Raw genomic sequence first — 17,658 nt, forward strand, 5'->3', positions numbered from 1 at the left:
AATGATAATAGTTGCATCAATGCTAAATTTAAAAATTGCGCAATTTGCTGAATTTCATTTTTAAACAATATTTTAACTGGAAAACAAAAATTTAAAATTAAAGTGTCTAAATTAGATATGTACCATCTCAATCTCAACGAGAGTATAACGTAATTTATATATTCAAACATTATTATAAGGCATTTCTTAGCTCCAACTAAAGTACTAAGGCTGTTAACAACAATCAAATCTGAACCAAAAACAGAAAAGGCAAATTCATCAGTACCAACCAAGAACTCAAATGCAACTACTTACAACAGTCAGCTGAGTATTTCTTTCAAATACATCACAAGAATTAAAACCTCCTACTCCCATCATTTAGCTGAATATATATAGGGAGAATGTATATATAATAGGCATTAAACTTTTATTGTTCACTGTTTTGAGGTTCTTTTAGAATTTGAAACCAAATAACCAAACACAGTGTAAACAGCCTAAATGCCAAATGGTCTATGCTTAGCACTTATTATATCCCTAAACTCGCTCTGTGCCATCTCCAGACGTCTTCTGGCTTCTTCCTTTTCTTTTTGAACTTGCTTCAAGTTCACTTCGCAAGTTTCAAGCTCGGCCTCCATGGCTTGAATTTTCTCTTGTGCCAATGAGACATCAGACCTGTGAACACCACAAACTTTGGCTTGAACGGAATCAACCCAACCTTTGCTGAACCCAAGAGAAATTGCTTCACGCAAGTTATCGTCCAAGGTTGACTTTTCTGGTGCTGTAATGTTAGATGGAGTCTTGTTAGCTAGCACGACCAATATGTCAACTAATACTCTGTAGGAAAATGCTATTCTCCGATGGGTCCGTTGTTCACGAGGCAACAATAATTCAGGATATTGCTTAAGTGCTTGTGCAAGTATAGCCGCTTCACCGTCTTTTAACTCCACATGTTGGAAAATTTCAAGAATCTCCAACGTAGGAGAAGGGCCAGAAGTGCCATTTTGTGGTGATTCTGTAATAGCTCAGTAAGTTGGTGGATAATTGAAATAAAAACTAGAAGCATCAGATAAAAGAAAAGACACTTACGGTGATAGAGAGAAGGAATAACATTAGGAATATTTGGTTTTGAGCCCTTCTCCAGTTTTTGTTCTCCAGTCTGCATGAGCACCGTGAAAAATTTATTGTAGTTTATTTGGTTCCATCTCTTAAAAATGCATTTCTGTTTGCAAACATAAGTCAAAGCTCATCAGATGTACCGAGTCAAATGGAGTTGCTGCCATCGGTGATGTCTCAACACTTCCCCTTGCTGCTTCCTTATTAGCACTCTGACAAACATCAATATTTGAATATGCGAGTTGTTAATCTGTTAAATTCACTAATATGTTTGCTTTTTTAGTTAGAGTGGTGGTCTGCCCATCTCTCCCAATATGAATTAAGCAAATTAGAAGCAGGTTATGAACTTGTGCAAATTCTTTTTCCAATAGATTAACAAAAAGGAATTCTTGGTTTTCTCCAAGAGTGCAAGAGCCTTTTGTTTGGTCTACTAGTCTTAACATTTATGTCTTTGTTTTTTGGATACAGTTGATACGTTAGATTATGTTGATCAGATCATGGAACCCCATTTCATGTAAATAAGAGTTTGGAAATTTCATTTTGTTCACCTCTGAATTTGTTGAAATTGTGGACACTGCTGTCTGTGAAGCAACCAGCATCCCAGTTTCTTTCCCTGTTCTTGAGCTCTGATCAAAAGATAAAATTAATTCCATAAAACAACTCTATTATTTCATGTAATTCATAGGATATACTTTATCTCTTCCTGCACTAGTCAATTCTTCTCCCATAAATATTTATTAGTCCGCATCTTAGTACAAGTTCTGAATGTGATAACAATGTTGCCGTTGTTGACATCTTTGAAATCGAAAATTTTCTGTAATGTCTTTTAATATTTCCAGAATGTGCTGACAAGCAATATAACATAGGAAATCAATTTTTAAAAGCTACGTCAAATCTCGAATTTGATGGAATTCACATTATTCCCATAAGTATGATTAAGCGGAAAAACATGATTTTTTTTTTTTTTGACCAAAAGGAAAAACATGATTATCAAAACACATGAAAATTTCTCCCATGTGAAGAATAGATACAGCTTAGAGATGCCATTTTGATCACCTTTGAATTTGATGAAGCTGCAGTCACCGATGCCTCTGAAGCTAATCCTGCAACTTCCTTTCCTGTTTCTAAGTTCTGAATAACACCAAAAGTAAATTTTTTTTTGATAAAGTAAGTTCATTAATGTACTGAATTTATCATTTTATTCACTGATCAATTCCTTTTTCTTGCAAAATTTAGATACATGGGTTATAAAAGGCGGTTTGAATTAAGATAAATGGTATAGTTGTTGGTATTATGGCTTGCAAAGATGTAATAAACAATGGTTTATAAAGATAATCAAACTTACTTGTGATAATTCTTTGGCTAAAGAATTATCCGATGATACTCCAGATTGCGTCTTTAACCCTAAACATTTTTGTTGAATTGGCATCATCGTCATCCCCTCCTTAGATTTAACTTGCTCTTGAAAGTCTTGTTCTGCTGTTTCTTTCAAACCATCAACCTAAAAAACATGAAGAAAGTTGTTCTTCCACTTATTTTGCAACTCCAATTATGCTCTAAAGTTCTACAACATTATGCATACAATGAAAGAACACATCTAGTGGATAGGGAATTTGAATTTCATTTTTTATATTGCTTCTCCAACTGCGAGTTGGTCTATCAAATTTCGTTTAGTCATTGGTTGTTCAATGACCAACTATAATACCATACATGAATATACAAAAATAAGTCATTCTTATTTGTTCTTGAAGCTTGATCCGCGTTCAAATCCATTGGAAAGGTCATATTAAACTTCCAATTTTTTTTTCATGTGGCGGGATTTACAATAGTATTCAAATGCATGGTCTTAGTCAATAAAATATGAACATATGAGTCAATCCTAACCCTTTGCACCAATTTTATGTACTAAAAAAATTAGTCATCAAAACGCATGGAAACTTCTCTCATGTGAAGAATAGATAGAACTTAGAGATTCCATTTTGATCACCTTTGAATTTGAAGTGGCAGCCACTGATGCCTCTGAAGCTGTTCCTACAACTTCCTTTCCTGCTTTTGAGTTCTGAATAACACCAAAGGTAAAATTTTTTTGTATCTTTCTATTCACTGATCAATTCTTTTTTCTTGCAACGTTTGGACACGTAAAGGGGTTGGAGATACCATTTTGATCACCTCGGAAACTTGTGCAGTTTTGGCTGCAGGTAACTTTGAAGCAGGAACGTCTTTACCAATTTCCTTCCCTGTTTCCTTATCAATCTGAGTCACAACAGAATATTTAACTAAGTAGTCAACTAAGTTAACTTCATTAATTCTTAAATCTTTTTCATTGTCTACCATTCAAATTCCTCCCCCCCCCCCCCAAAAAAAAAAAAAAAAAGAGTAAAGGGAGATAAGGTGCATGGGATAGACTTGCTGATGTTGACATGTAAAGATGAATGGCTGGTATTTGGAACTGACATGTATAAAATCATGTTATAAGTTTAACATGACTTTGGTGAACTTACTATTGTTGATGGACCAAATTGTGAGCCCCCTGCTTCTGAATAAATCGTGGAAGTATGAACTTTAGGTTCCATAATTCCTGTTTCTCTTGGAATATGTTCAGTGACACTCTGCAAAAATACACCAAGAAATGTAAGTCTCAAGTGATTTAATTATAATCCCTTAATATTTATTGGAGTTCGAGCATATGACGGATATTATTAGATTAAAAAGCGCACAGCACACTGATCAATAACCATTGAAAACTCTTATTGTAGCAGAATGATTAATGTTTCTGATAAGTTTCTCATTCCTAAGTTAGTTAACATAGTTGCTACCTCAACATCCTCCGAGGTACGACCCTCTCGAACTCTTTCCTTTAATATAGCATCAGTACTCTGAGCAACACAGATAATAATAGGATGTCATGTGTCGTAATAATAATGCAACTTCAAAATCAATACTCTTTTACGTTATAACGCACATCATCATCATCAAGTGGTACTACGTTGGTTTTTTGAGGAACCTCATTTGTTGTTTTCGTTTCTCCAAGGACTTGATGTTGGAGTTTCTCATTTGGTTTTTTCATCGTCTGTTCATCATTCAACCCCTATTTGAAACATTGAATAAAAGATTAAGACCATGTTAGAAGCAATTTATTATTAAACTAAAAATAACCAAGTAATCAGTAAACTTACATGTAGAGATGCCCTTCTTGGTAGTAAATTAACCGTTGAAATTTCAAATGCTTGTTTCTCTAAAGCTTGAGTAGATTCCTTGGCTTCAACCTCCTTTGTTGTTTTCTTCATGCTCTACAATAGGAAAAGATACGTCTTGTTAATGCATCAATTTCTCTTTTTTTCACAGTGCACATGTTAGAATCCTTTAACAACTAGGCAACATATGTATGATATTTTCCCCATGTAATGATTATTCCAATATACCTCTGCTGAGTTTGGCAAGGAACTTGTTTCTCCCACATGTGACAGAGCCTCGACATTATTGGAATGTCGACAAAGTGGCTCCTCATTTGCTGCTTGAATATCTAAATCCAAATGTTCAGGTTCTGCTTCTTGGACTTGTTGAGAAGTAATTTCTGCGGTGGTATTTTCAATATTATTACATATTATTAATATTAATAAAAACTAGCAATTAAAAGGAGCGAACTTTTTCTAGTTACATTCATACCTTGATACTTAGGACAATCAACCACTTGATGATCTGGCAAAGTTTGAAACGGCATCCCCCAACAAACAGTGACAAGCTTTGGCAATTTTATGAGTCTTAAATATGAGAGATTTGGAAACGCATCTTTTACCACCATCTTCTGTGTATCATCTTGTTTGCGTTTAAATATTTGCTCTAGCTCATAGGCTGCTTCTATTTCCAAACTCTCTAGCTTTGGGAACATGTTGGGTGTGGAAATTGAGAAGAGAAATTTCAAGCCATGACAGTTCTGGATGTGAACTTTTTCTAATTTTGGGAAGCTAATTTGTTGCCTATCATCATCAGCACTTTTTTGGGCATCCTCCTCAATAATCTGAACTAATTCTTCACAGTCTTTTATTTTTAAATGGAACAAGTTTGGCAGTTCTTTCCGTATCGAGATGGAGAAGATCGCTCTTAGGCTTTTACATCCTATGACCTTCAGACTGCGAAGATGGTCGAAGCTCAAACTACTTTTAGGGCCCTTACACATTTGCTTCAGCTCACTTAGATTTTTCAGCATCATGGATTGTAAGCTTAATCTCACTAGTCTTCCAATTTTTACTCCTTCCAGGTTAAAAACCTCGTCTATTGTGGAGTTCCCAACCTCAAGATTTGTCAAGCGACGAATTTTCTTTAATTCCTAGCAGAGGCAGTCCAATTCCAAATTTCAGTACAAATTCAACAAGTTAATGGATAATAGATTATTGGCAGAAACATTATATACTCATACACGTATGTATCTACACACATGCATAAGAATAAAGTGAACTAAAATATTCAGACTCAATTGGTAAAAATTAACAAAAGGCGTTGATAAAACGAATTAATGATATTCCATCTAAATCTCATAAATGAAATTGAGATAACAGATCAGCAAGGTTTTGCAAGGAATGGATCCTCATCTTAGCTAGCTATTTTTTGTAATCCTCTTAATAAACCTCATCCAATGAAAAGATTAGAATTGGTTTCGAAATTGAAAGTACTACAGTCACCTTTCTTAAGAATTTGTTGAGTTAGCCCATTTCACTAAAAGTTGAACTTTAATTGAAAAAAAAAAAAAAAGAATTCAAGCAAGAGGGTCAAACAAGCACAGCACTAGCTAGCACATGTCATATAACCAAAAGCCAAGAGAGGCGTTACCTTTTCAGGTTTCCAATAACCCGTCAAATTTAGAGAATCCCTTGTCAGCTGACAGTTGTCTAAACCAATTTGCTGTAGAGATGGCAGCATCACAGAATATCTTTTGGCACAAATGTTGATCATATGTGGCACTTCTCTAAGTGATAGTGTTTTCAAAGCTGGGAGACCAACCTCAAACCTACCATTCTGTTTCTCTTTAGATAAATAATCTCCCTGATGGTATTTTCCAAAAATAAATTTCAGAGCAGCAGCTTGCTGGACGATCATAGACTTCAATGTTGGAAGGCCTCGAAGAAAAGAGGAAGGAAATATAGACTCCAATTTGTTGCAATTCTGGATTTGAAGATATTCCAGTTTTGGGAGAATGTATCTGTCACTGGAATGATCATAGTCATATGAATCCTCATCAACTACATGAACTAATTCTTCACAGTTTAATATACATAACTTGCATAACTGTGATAGGCTTCTCCATGTAGAGGTAGGGAACATAGCTTTTATCTTTCTGCATTCTATGATCTTTATTTCTCGAAGAATACGGAAGTTGAGAACTTTGGCGCTCACACTTGATGTCATTGGTCTTTCATCATCAATTATTTCTTCTATTTCGGATTCTATTTCTCCTTGACTGCTCAAATTCTGCATATGCATGTTAATTGTAAGTTCTAGATTAGTCTATCTAAAACAGATAACTATTGAAAGAATATTATAAAAAAAAAACCAATAATCAGCAATCATATAAATGTGCAAGTTTGAAAGAATATCCAAGCATTGTTGTAAAGAAACTAGCTAATAATAGAAAGGGCAATATTTGTGCCCGGAAATTAGAGTAATATTAACATGCTATGGAACAGTCAGTTCGAAGTGCTACGTACCTTTGCCGTTTCCAAACTCAGGTGTCTTCCATTTGTACAAATGCCGACGACATTTGGCACATTTATAAGGCTTATTGTTTCCAGTGCAGGTGCATCAATGTGAAGCTCTTTATTTTCATTCTCATTTGACAAATACTCTTCACGACCAAATCTCCCAAAGACATATTTCAGTTTTGGAGCAGCTTTAATAATCACAAACCTCAACTTTTGAAGACGTGCTGAAGAACTGGATGGAAATATAGATTCCATATTCCTGCAATCAACAATTACGAGCTCCTCTAGTTTTGGGAAAATGGAGATGTAGTCCATATGATCATGATCCTCTTCCTCATTTGTTATGACGTGCTTCAACTCATCACACCTTTGGATTGTCAACTTCTCCAACATTATAGTTGTAGCAATGGATATACTGAACAGTGATGTTAATTTCCAACATTGCACAATTGTCATCTGCCTTATATTTTCTAGGTTCACTGGTTGTCTCAAAAGACACTGAGCTGTATGAAAAGTTTGAGTCCCTTGCATTGAGCCTAGTGATTCCTACAAACATTTGTTTTTATAAATTTCAATAAGAGTTGATTAAATTGTTTTGACAAGAATTTATATCATGCACACACGAAGCAAAAAAAAAGGGAAATGGTATGCTCTCTTAGTTACCAATTTAAGATTTCAATGATTTGACAACAATCAAACTATAATCAACAATAAGTACTTAATAATCAATGATGATACCGAAGTAAAATTTTAAAAGAATATTGACATGCTATAAAACAGTAAGTCAAAGTGGGTTACCTTTGCGGTTTCCAAATTCAATTGTCTTCCATTTGAAGAAATGCTGATGATATTTGGCACATCTGTAAGGCTTAGTGTTTCCAGAGCAGGGAGATCGATGGAAAGCTCTTTGTTTTCTATCTCATTTGATAAATACTCTTCACGGCCAAAGACATATTTTAGTTCTGCAGCAGCTCCAATAATCAGAGACTTCAATTTTTGAAGACACACTGAAAAAGTAGATGGAAAAATAAATTCCATATTCCCGCAGTCAACAATTACGAGCTCCTCTAGTTCTGGGAAAATGGAGATACTGTCCATGTGACTATCCTCTTCCTCATTTATTATGAGGCGCTTCATCTCATGACACCTCTGGATTGTCAACTTCTCCAACTTTACAGTTGTGGCAATGGATACAGAGAACAATGACATTAAATTTGAACATTCCACAATTGTCATCTGCTTTACATTTTGCAGGTTTAATGATCGTCTCAAAAGACACTTCGCTCTTTGACTCTCTTTCATTGAGGCCAGTAATTCCTACACACACATTTTTCGGACAAAAATAATTTCAAGTGATTAATGCGATGTGGCAAAAACTTTAACTGATAAGAACTCATGAAATATAGTAATAAAGAAGGAAATATCCACTCTAGAAAATGTAGAATTTTGACCAGTCCTTTCATTTACTATTAGAATGAGAAATCATAAGGTAAAATTCAAAGTGGGGTAAGAGTAACATACCAGTGAAGTTGTATGGTCTTGCGTATCTGTGTTACATTCTGGAAATGGTGTGATGAAATTGGGTACATCATCAAGTACCATTTTTGTCAATGAAGGGAGCATAATCTCTTCATGCAAAACCCGGCCCTCATGTCCTCGGCATTCACCAAATAGGTATTTCAGCCCCTCACATTTTCTTATAATTACAGCTTCCAAACGGAGAAGGTCTTTGGCATAAAGGCGCGGTGATATCCATTCTAATTTGCCACATCCTTTTATTTCAAGAGTTCTCAAATTTGGAAACAGTGTGCTGTAACTATTTTTTTCATTATCAACTTCCACTATTCCCTCTCCCAAGCTCTCATATGTGATTATTCTTTTCAGCTCCTCAAAATCACTGATTATTAGTTCTTGCAACTGCTCTAAATTTTGAGCAACAGATGATTGGAAGATTGATGATTGGAACATGGGACAATTTATCAAATGCAAGACCTTCAGTTGAGGTAGTTTGAGATTTCTATCGAAGAATACACTGCGCAGTTTCTTGCAGTTTCGCAACTTTAAAATCTCTAGCCGCTCGAGAAATCCAGAGATCATAGGACCACGGTATAATTCTCTCATATCCACACCATCTAGAAACAGCTGAACCAAGTGGGAGAAGACTTCCACCTTAGAATCAAGATCGTAATTGCTAGTGTCAACGATGCACTCCATATCAACTAAAGAATACAAACAAAGTTTAGTTAAATCATTCATGCCTCCATTTTCCAAAGGAATGATGTCAGGTACAAGATTCTTCCATCCCACACCTCTTATTTCTCCCAGCTCAAGAACCTCTGCTGTTCTCACAATGTTCTCAAACATGGCATTTGAGATTAAGCTTTTTACATTCTCAGTATTAAGGCAATTTAGCATGCCATTATCATCATGATAAAAATATTTAAGATGAGGGCAAGCTATAGAGTACCTTTTCAATGTAGGAGGAGAAACATCTGGAACAACTTCATCTATATTTTCTATCTCACCATCTTCCTTCCAATCTTCAGAATTGCAATTCAAAACAAAATCCAGCTCTTCTAATTGAATGCACCTTTCAATCACTTCAAAAGGATTATTCCTTTCAATTTTACATTTCCTTAATCCTAATGATCTCAGACTCTTCAGCTTCCTTATTTCATCTGGTAACTCATCGATTGAGCAATTGGTCAACTCAATAATCTCAAGACCACGTAGGACTTTCAAAACAGAGATGTCACCTAATCTCCAACCATCCAAGATAAGAGTTCGGACGTTCTTCAGCGAATGAAGCGGCTTCAATGATACAGCGACATATTTATGATCACCAGCATAGTGCAAAACTAAAACTCTGAGTCTTGCCATCTCTTCAAAGATTGAGTATGAATCTTCCATCTTCACTTTTCCTTTTATCCAAAGTATTAGAATCTCAAGTTTAGTGCCATCGAATTGATTGGGAAGGCCATATCTACTCCAAAACAAAAATCGTATGTGTGACTTTACACTTGTCCTTGAATCCATAACGACCTGCATGTCTTTGTTTGATACCCATAAGGCCATTTCACGAACCATGCGATGCATCTTTACATATGCTTCTTTAGGCTCAAACAATAAAGAAGATGATTTGATTATCTCTTTTACTCTAATTGCCTTGCTTCTTGCTGCCAAATAGTTGTGAACTTCCTCAAAAAGGCCCAGTCCTACACTAAGTTTGCATAAAAGGTGTAGAGGAATTTCATAACCTTGAGGAAAGAGAGAGCATAACAGGAACACATGTTTGGCACTTTCCTCAAGTCTATCATAACTTGATCTCAAATCATTATAAACTTTCGTCATGCCCTCATTATAAACTTTCGTCATGCCCTCATGAACATTATGCAATGGCTCACAACGCTGCAAGGCTTCCAAAGCAATTTTCCAGTCTCTTGGACGCCAACTTTTTAATGTGGTCGCTACTGTCACAATTGTAATTGGTAGTCCTCCACACTCGCGTACGATTTCTCGTGCAAGACTCATGTATTCATTGAAAATTAGATCCTCTTTTGTTGTACCAACATGTTCAACGAAAAGATTCAATGTATCCTGGTCAGTTGTTAATGTCTGCAGCCCAATTGTCGGTTGGCATCCCATTCCATCACAAACTCTTGAATCACGTGTGGTTATCAAAACACAACAATTCATGTGATTGGGGCCATAGGGAATCCCTATATCCTTTAGATTTAGCTTTTCCCACATGCCATCTAGTATTATGAGTACCCTTTTCTCATCGCTAGCGATTCTTGTCCACAAAATCCTCGAGTACATTTCTTCCTTTCCCTCTCCCAAATCCAAACGCAACTGACCTGCAATGTTGAGTTGAATCTTTTTTATATCTGGAGGACTAGGCACAACAACAAATATGACTCTTCCAAATGCTCCAGAATTTTTAACTTGTATGCCCAACTGTTTTGCTAGAGTGGTTTTACCAGTTCCGCCCATCCCATATAATCCAATCATGGAGAAATTTACATCTTCTAGTGCCTTCACAAGTTTCTGGAATTCTGATTCTCTGCTCTCAAAATCAATAAAGTTTTGTGAATAGAATTCTATGCCTGGAGGTTCATTTCCATGCACCACTCTACTGAAATCACATTTCTCTATTAGGCTTGTAATCTCTCTCGTCCACTTTGCTACCTTCTTCCCTCGTAGGTAATTCCGGCAGAAATTAGGACACCAACCAAAAAGACATGTCTTCATTGGCATAGGATCCTCTCGAGAGATATAAGAATCAGCTTCTTGTATCCATTGCTGAACTTCAAAGTCAACTTGGGTCTCATTTCTCTTTTTGGCCTCTTCAACTGCGTTCAGCACACTTCTTCGTTTAGCATATAATAAACCTTTTTTTTCCTCAAAGTCTTCAACGCAAGTATTGAAACTACATAAATAGCTTGCCTTCCTTCGATAAGTCAGTCACCAATATCTCTGCCAAACCACCCACAGCGCTTGTCATCATCTGACAAGGAAATATGAGACTACCGTTAAAGTAATTCCAATTGTCTGCTCATTAAAGCATTCGACGTAAAAACGATAACTTAAGAAGTCAAAAGCTATGGACATATAGAATGTTTTACTGATATAATGGACAATGAAGTTAAGACCCTATTTGCCATCACAATTGAAATCACTTATAAACACATTTTACGTAAACCGAGACAAAACTCCTCTTATATATTTACCTTGTATTCCGTAAATCATGATTGAAAAGTTACTTATAAGCTATTCCAAATGGGCTCATAAATGAATTGTAAAGTCAGAGTCTATCCTTGTTGTCCAGGAGGAAAAGAAAAAAAGTCTATCCTGTTTGCATTTTTCCCCCCTGTTATGTTAGTTCTCTTATCCTCATTTTACTAATTTACACCTAAAAATGTCTTAAAAATGAACCTTTAATATATTCAAACTGTATAGTATATTTTATGGGAAAAGTCATATATTCTTGAAGGATTATATATTCAAAACTGTATTGTACATTATTTCCTCATCTAAACCAATTAGGAAAGATTTCTCTAGCATCAACAAGGCTGGATGGACAATTATATTATATTGCTTAAACGAAAGTAACGTACTATTTCTTTCTGTACTTCCTGGATGGCTTTCACTGGACAAACTTAAGGTATGGCAGTATTACCTAACTTTTATGTTTCTTCCCTTAATGCATTTTGCCTTCTAATCAAAAAAATTCTAAGGGAAAAAAAAAAAAGGAGTTGCCCATTACCTAAGCTTTTATTACATGTCATATATTCTTTGGCCCAAATATTTGACTGTCTACGTCAAGTATTTTCTAACGTATCTTTGGCTTTACAATTAAAGTCGTTATTTATTCATGTAACTTTTATGAGTATTCTTCAAGGAAAAAAAAACCGGACTGGACCGGCCAGTTCAACCAGAAAACTGGTGAATCAATCTCCAGTCCAGTCTGGTTCAAGAAAAAAACCAGTCACCTATAGAACCGGTAATAAATCAGTCCAACCGGTATTAAACCAGTCAATTGCCCGGTTTGGGGGTTGGCCGGTTTAATTTTTTTCCTCACTCAATGCCCAAAACGACGTTGTCCAACATTAAAAAAAAAAATTGCAACGCTGCGGTACAATTCCCTCGGTCCCTATCTCTTGGCTAGAATCCCATTTCCGTCTTTGTTGAGCTCAACCATTCTCCCTATCGCCACAAATCCCTTGCATCGTCGTCAAGTTGCCGTGGAGAGTGGAGACAGCAACGTGGTGGTCGACTTGTAGTGGAGACGGAGGCACGATGGTTGACCAAGATTCCTATTCCCTTCTTCGTTGAGTTCATTCTAGTCGACCGTTCTCCCTGCCCCAAATCCCTTATAGCGCCGTCAAGTTGCTGTGGAGGGTGGAGAGAGCAACGCAGTGGTCGACTTGTAGTAGAGACGAAGGCACGATGGTTGATCTGTCATGCGTCGTGGAGAGCAGAGACAGAGGAAGCTCGGTGGTCGCCTACTCGCCTCTCCAAATCCTAGATTTTGCTGCTCGCCTAGTTCAAATTTAATCAATCATACCGGTTTTAAATTACTTTTGTTGAACTGGATTGTGAGACTTTATTTAGGACGCTTAAGAAGAGATCTGTTGAAGTATGTGAGTGCAGAGCTGGGAATTGATGAAGGATGTACTCAAATTGCTGGGGTCTGCGGGTTTTGTTGGCTGATGAAGGTCGAAGGATGTGCTTTAAGCAAGGTTTTGTTGGTTGATTCTAGTAATTTTGTGCATTCTTGTGGCAACCGAGCTAATGGCCTGGGCAAGAGTTTTATGGACTCTTTTTTCTATTTTAATATTATGAATTAAATTATATTATTTTAATATGACCGGTCCGACCCTTGGTTCAACCAGTAACCCTTGACCCACTGTCTTGACCGATTTTGTTTCCGGTCCGGTTTTTTGTTCCTTGGTATTCTTACGTGACATTTGTGTGCAATAATCATCACACAGTGTAATAATATGTGATGTTTATAACAAATAACGACCGTCAAGTAAGACCATCAGTTTTTTTTAAAAAGAAAAAAAAATAAGGGGCTGATCATTTTCAAGTATACGTTTGCAATAACAGTCACATTCAAAAATATAGTTTTTTTATGCTTCAAGTATATATTTTTATTTGGGATAATTAATCCATAGCTCCTTATAATTTTAACTAATTTTGAATCAGGTCTTTATAGTTTTTTTTCTTTTTATTAGGTCCTTATACTTTCACCTGTTTTTAATTAGGTCCTTGTATTTATTTTTCTTTTTATCAAGTCATTATAAGTTCACCTTATTTTTAATTAAGTCTCTGAATTTTTTATTTTTATTTTATAAATTCTAATAATACTATTATATAAACAGAAAATAGTATATATTATTTAATATTAGTTTATAAACAATAATATTCTAAAGATATTGAATTATTATAATGATTTTAATTTTTTCAGCAAAAAAATTAATTGTTCTAAAAAATTTTCCTGAATTAATTAATTCTATTACTTTTTATTACATAATTATTAATTAAATTTAATTATTAATATTTTATATTTCAGTATTAATCTATTTAATTAAACTTATATTTAATTAATAAATAAAAATGAAAACTACATGGACCTGATTAAAAATTTAATAAAATTATAAGGACTTAATTAAAAGAAAAATAAATACAAGGACCTAATTAAAAAAAGGTAAAAGTATAAGGACCTGATAAAAAGAAAAAAAACTATAGGGACCTGATTCAAAATTCATTGAAACTATAAGGATTTGCAGATTAATTAACCCTTTTTATTTTAATAGCACAGTGAGGCTGGCTGCCAATTGCACTGCTATTTTTTTAAAAAAAATTTTTTGGCCAAGGAACTTTTTCCTTCAAAGGGGAGGAAAGTGGGTTGGTGGGATTTAATCCCCAACCATGTTCGTTGCCAAAATTAAAAATAACCACCAAGCCAAGAAGACTTCAAAGTAGTATAATGGAAGAAAAAGTACAAGTCAACTCCTTGACTTCAAGTCTTGACAACAATTTATCTAGAAATAAAAAATTGTTATTAAGAAATTAATAAGTCTGGAGTGGAAAGTAACATGTTTTATTTTGGATATATAACACATGATCAATTAAAAATGACAACAATTTATCTAAAAATAATCATCCTGATTATGAAATAACAGGCCTTGACTTGGGCTTAACAGCACTTTTTATTGTTTTTCTTGATACATAACATGTGAATCAATTAAAAATTAGAACACTCCATTCTGGGACTAACAACCGCTGGTTGTGAGATAACAAGTCTTGAGTAGGAATTAACAACACACTTTTTTATTATAGTAATTATATTATTTATAATTTATAAAAATATAAAAATACTTTTTAAGGGTGAAAAAAACTTATTAGTATTTTCTTAATCAGACTGTTCATGACATTTGCCAATCGTGATTTTTGGGTACAGAAAACTCATTATTTATTCAAGATTGGTAGTGAGGAGAAGAAACAAATAGTAAGTAACGCAAGGCAAATGGGAACATTAAAACATAATAGCAGGAGTGGTGGTGATGACAGCGGTGGTGTTGATGATGATCAAAGCACACTGACCTTTTTATCTTTTAGTTTTGTTAATTTGTAGAAGAACAAAGCGATCAACCCAGGGAACGCGAAATCCGAATACCAATAAATCAGGGCGCAAAGCTACAAAACAAAAGGGGTCAAAACTGAATAAGGATTAAGGATAAGGACTCAAATTGACAAAGTATGAGAAAAACGAACACATATAAGAAAATGACATTACCGGCTACTCTTTTTGTTGTATTTTTGGGAGAATGACATGCGAAGACCACAGGAATAGATTATCGATACGTGAGTGTCAGGAAATAAACTAATTACACAGGAGCTCCTGTGTCTTTTTCTGAAATTAATTTTTCTTATAAATTATATTACCTAAAATTACATTGGAGCTCAATAACAAATTCCGTATAAAGAAACCTTGATTATGATTAATTACAACTATAAGTTCAAGAATGATAATTGTTTTTCATAAATAATATTTTTGGTTTCAAGCATAAGAACTCAATGACAAGTTTAGTGGGATAATTAATAACTTTTATCATAACTGCTCAAATTTTCTCTACATTAAGTAAACCCCTGTGTGCATGTAGTTTATTAGTGGTGTGCCTTACTGGAGGTTTTATTTATGTCTAAGAGACGGATCCAAGTACTACCAAGTCATGAACCAAACACACTAAATGCATGATAAACAGAGAAGATATATGAGAAATAATGATGTGGATACAACAAAAATATTTGCTAACCCTTTTTATTTTGGAGAGTCTTCCGTACTTGTGGATAGGAAGCCTTCTTTTTCGTTTTTTTTTTTTTGAAAATTTTTTTTGGTTGATTTGCAGAATATCAAAGCAATCAACTAAGGGGAAGCTACAATGAAGGATCAAAGTAAAAACGAATGAGGACGCGCAAACTGCAAAGCAAAAAGAAAATATTCAGTAACAATTATAATACAAAACAAATATGAGAAAATAAACATGTAAAAGATGATTTATTATTTTTCATTCTATAATTGAACAGTAGCATAAGTCAAGAAGAATTAGAATATAAGAGCAAAGGTAAAGTAGCTGCTACTAGAGGGAAAGAACACAACGTCCGGTAACCTTACCAGAGGGAAATAACAAAACCAGCTAGAGCGCTTGAATAGATTCTGAATTGCAGCAAACGCAATATAAGAATGAAAGAACCGAGCGAGAGCGAGAGTCAGAGAGAGATTGAAGACCGAAAGCAAGTCCAGAAAGTTGTATATTATTTAGTCGGGTCCTTTGTCAGTTCACATTAGCCTCCAGTAACACGTGTGTTCTTTATCCTTGCGAGATGGCCCACAAAAGTTTTGAGAATTTATAAGAAGATGATGGGGAGATGAGCCGCTTGTCATCAATAAGAAGTGTCCCTTGTCATTAATAATAAGTGTCAAGTAAAAGCACGAAACCAAAAACCAAATCGAACAGGCCGGTTCAATTGGTGAGCCAGTGAGTCGACCAGTAGTTCGGTCCGGTTTTGATATTAAATTAGGGGGCAGTTAAATCAGTAGCATACCAGTCAAACCGGTGTGAACTGGTATGAACCGGTAATAAACCGATTTAAATGATTATATTGTTATTAGTCCTATTTCTTCTCATTTAGCTCCTAATATATCAACCCCTATAGATTTAAATGAATTTTAATGACGATTTTGGTATCAATAATTATTAATTTTAGTTAATAATGAACCATAAAGATCAAAATTCTCAATGTTGTTATAATTTGTTATTGTTTCGATCAAATTATTATATTTCTTTATATTTTGTTATTAGTGATTATTAATATTATTATATTTTATTATTTTTAATTATATTATATTATTTTAATATGACCGGTTGGACCCCGGGTTGATCTCAGTCCAACCAGCTAACCTTTAAATTACTAACTCAGTTGGTTTAGTGCCCAGTCTGGTTTTTTGTTCCTTAAATAAAAGTGCAGTGATATATATATAACCAAATGGTGGAGTGAAATCAAATCATAATTTTAAAAATAATTACCTTCAGTTGTAATTATAAGATCTTATTTGTCAATAAAAATAAAATCTTATAATTAGAACAGAAAGTAATATAAAATAAATATATAAAAAAGTTTGATTCGCTTTATAAAAATATGCTTTTTAAAGTACCTTTGGGTGTTCCAAATACCCACCTGGCCTTATTATTCCTGTTGGAAAAAGAAAAGAAAAAAAAAGGAAGAAAAGAATATATTCTCTTCTGAATTTAATAGGCTGTACGAAAAGCATCTTCACTGGTCGTTCTCAACCATCCTATGGATTTATTCTCTCTCTCTGTTTTTTTTTTTTAAGACAGGCAGCGTGGAGCCTTTCAAAAAACCCCCCATCTCATAATCTTATCTTTATTGCTGAATTAAAAAATAAATAGTTTTACCAACAAAGATTAGGTCTAACAAAAGAGATTAATCCCTCATAAGATAACGAATCAAAATTCGAATCTCTACTGAAACAGGTGTCTACATTTAGTACCTGACAGTGTTTTGAGTAGGATTACCTCCAATTGGAGGATACTTATGTTTTGGCAAAAAATAAAGAAATAAATAGTTTAAATCTAATATGTTAAAAAGTAAATATTTATCCCGATCTCTTATTTATGTAATAATATAATAATATTTCTTGTAAAGTATTATATCTCTACCGTCTAGTTTTTATCAAACAGTAAAGATGAAATTCTAGGAAGAAAATGAACAAGAGGGATTATGGGAGCATCTCATTCTGCATTGTCATAGTTGACGGGCCTTCTCACATCATGCGCAG

The 17,658-nt window shown here is 34.5% G+C and overlaps 1 protein-coding gene across 1 annotated transcript in view; it reads right to left on the reverse strand.

Moving 5' to 3' along the window:
* Positions 1-473: 473 nt before the first annotated feature.
* Positions 474-17,658, reverse strand: part of LOC114761610 (uncharacterized) — a 40,246-nt gene continuing 23,061 nt past the window's right edge. The window contains exons 5-22 of the mRNA XM_028951025.1: positions 11,235-11,295; positions 8,310-11,140; positions 7,587-8,105; positions 6,795-7,334; positions 5,920-6,558; positions 4,759-5,419; positions 4,515-4,666; positions 4,302-4,382; positions 4,055-4,180; positions 3,594-3,701; positions 3,250-3,345; positions 3,080-3,151; positions 2,438-2,593; positions 2,149-2,223; positions 1,641-1,718; positions 1,236-1,304; positions 1,066-1,135; positions 474-991 (exon numbers count right to left, since the gene is read on the reverse strand). Coding sequence (XP_028806858.1) covers positions 474-991; positions 1,066-1,135; positions 1,236-1,304; positions 1,641-1,718; positions 2,149-2,223; positions 2,438-2,593; positions 3,080-3,151; positions 3,250-3,345; positions 3,594-3,701; positions 4,055-4,180; positions 4,302-4,382; positions 4,515-4,666; positions 4,759-5,419; positions 5,920-6,558; positions 6,795-7,334; positions 7,587-8,105; positions 8,310-11,140; positions 11,235-11,295 — 6,852 coding nt within the window. The remainder of the gene's footprint in view (positions 992-1,065; positions 1,136-1,235; positions 1,305-1,640; positions 1,719-2,148; positions 2,224-2,437; positions 2,594-3,079; positions 3,152-3,249; positions 3,346-3,593; positions 3,702-4,054; positions 4,181-4,301; positions 4,383-4,514; positions 4,667-4,758; positions 5,420-5,919; positions 6,559-6,794; positions 7,335-7,586; positions 8,106-8,309; positions 11,141-11,234; positions 11,296-17,658) is intronic.

The sequence above is a fragment of the Neltuma alba genome, unplaced genomic scaffold (genome assembly GCF_004799145.2).
Source record: "Neltuma alba isolate B1F8T4 unplaced genomic scaffold, ASM479914v2 tig00001702_pilon, whole genome shotgun sequence".
Classification (NCBI taxonomy): domain Eukaryota; kingdom Viridiplantae; phylum Streptophyta; class Magnoliopsida; order Fabales; family Fabaceae; genus Neltuma; species Neltuma alba.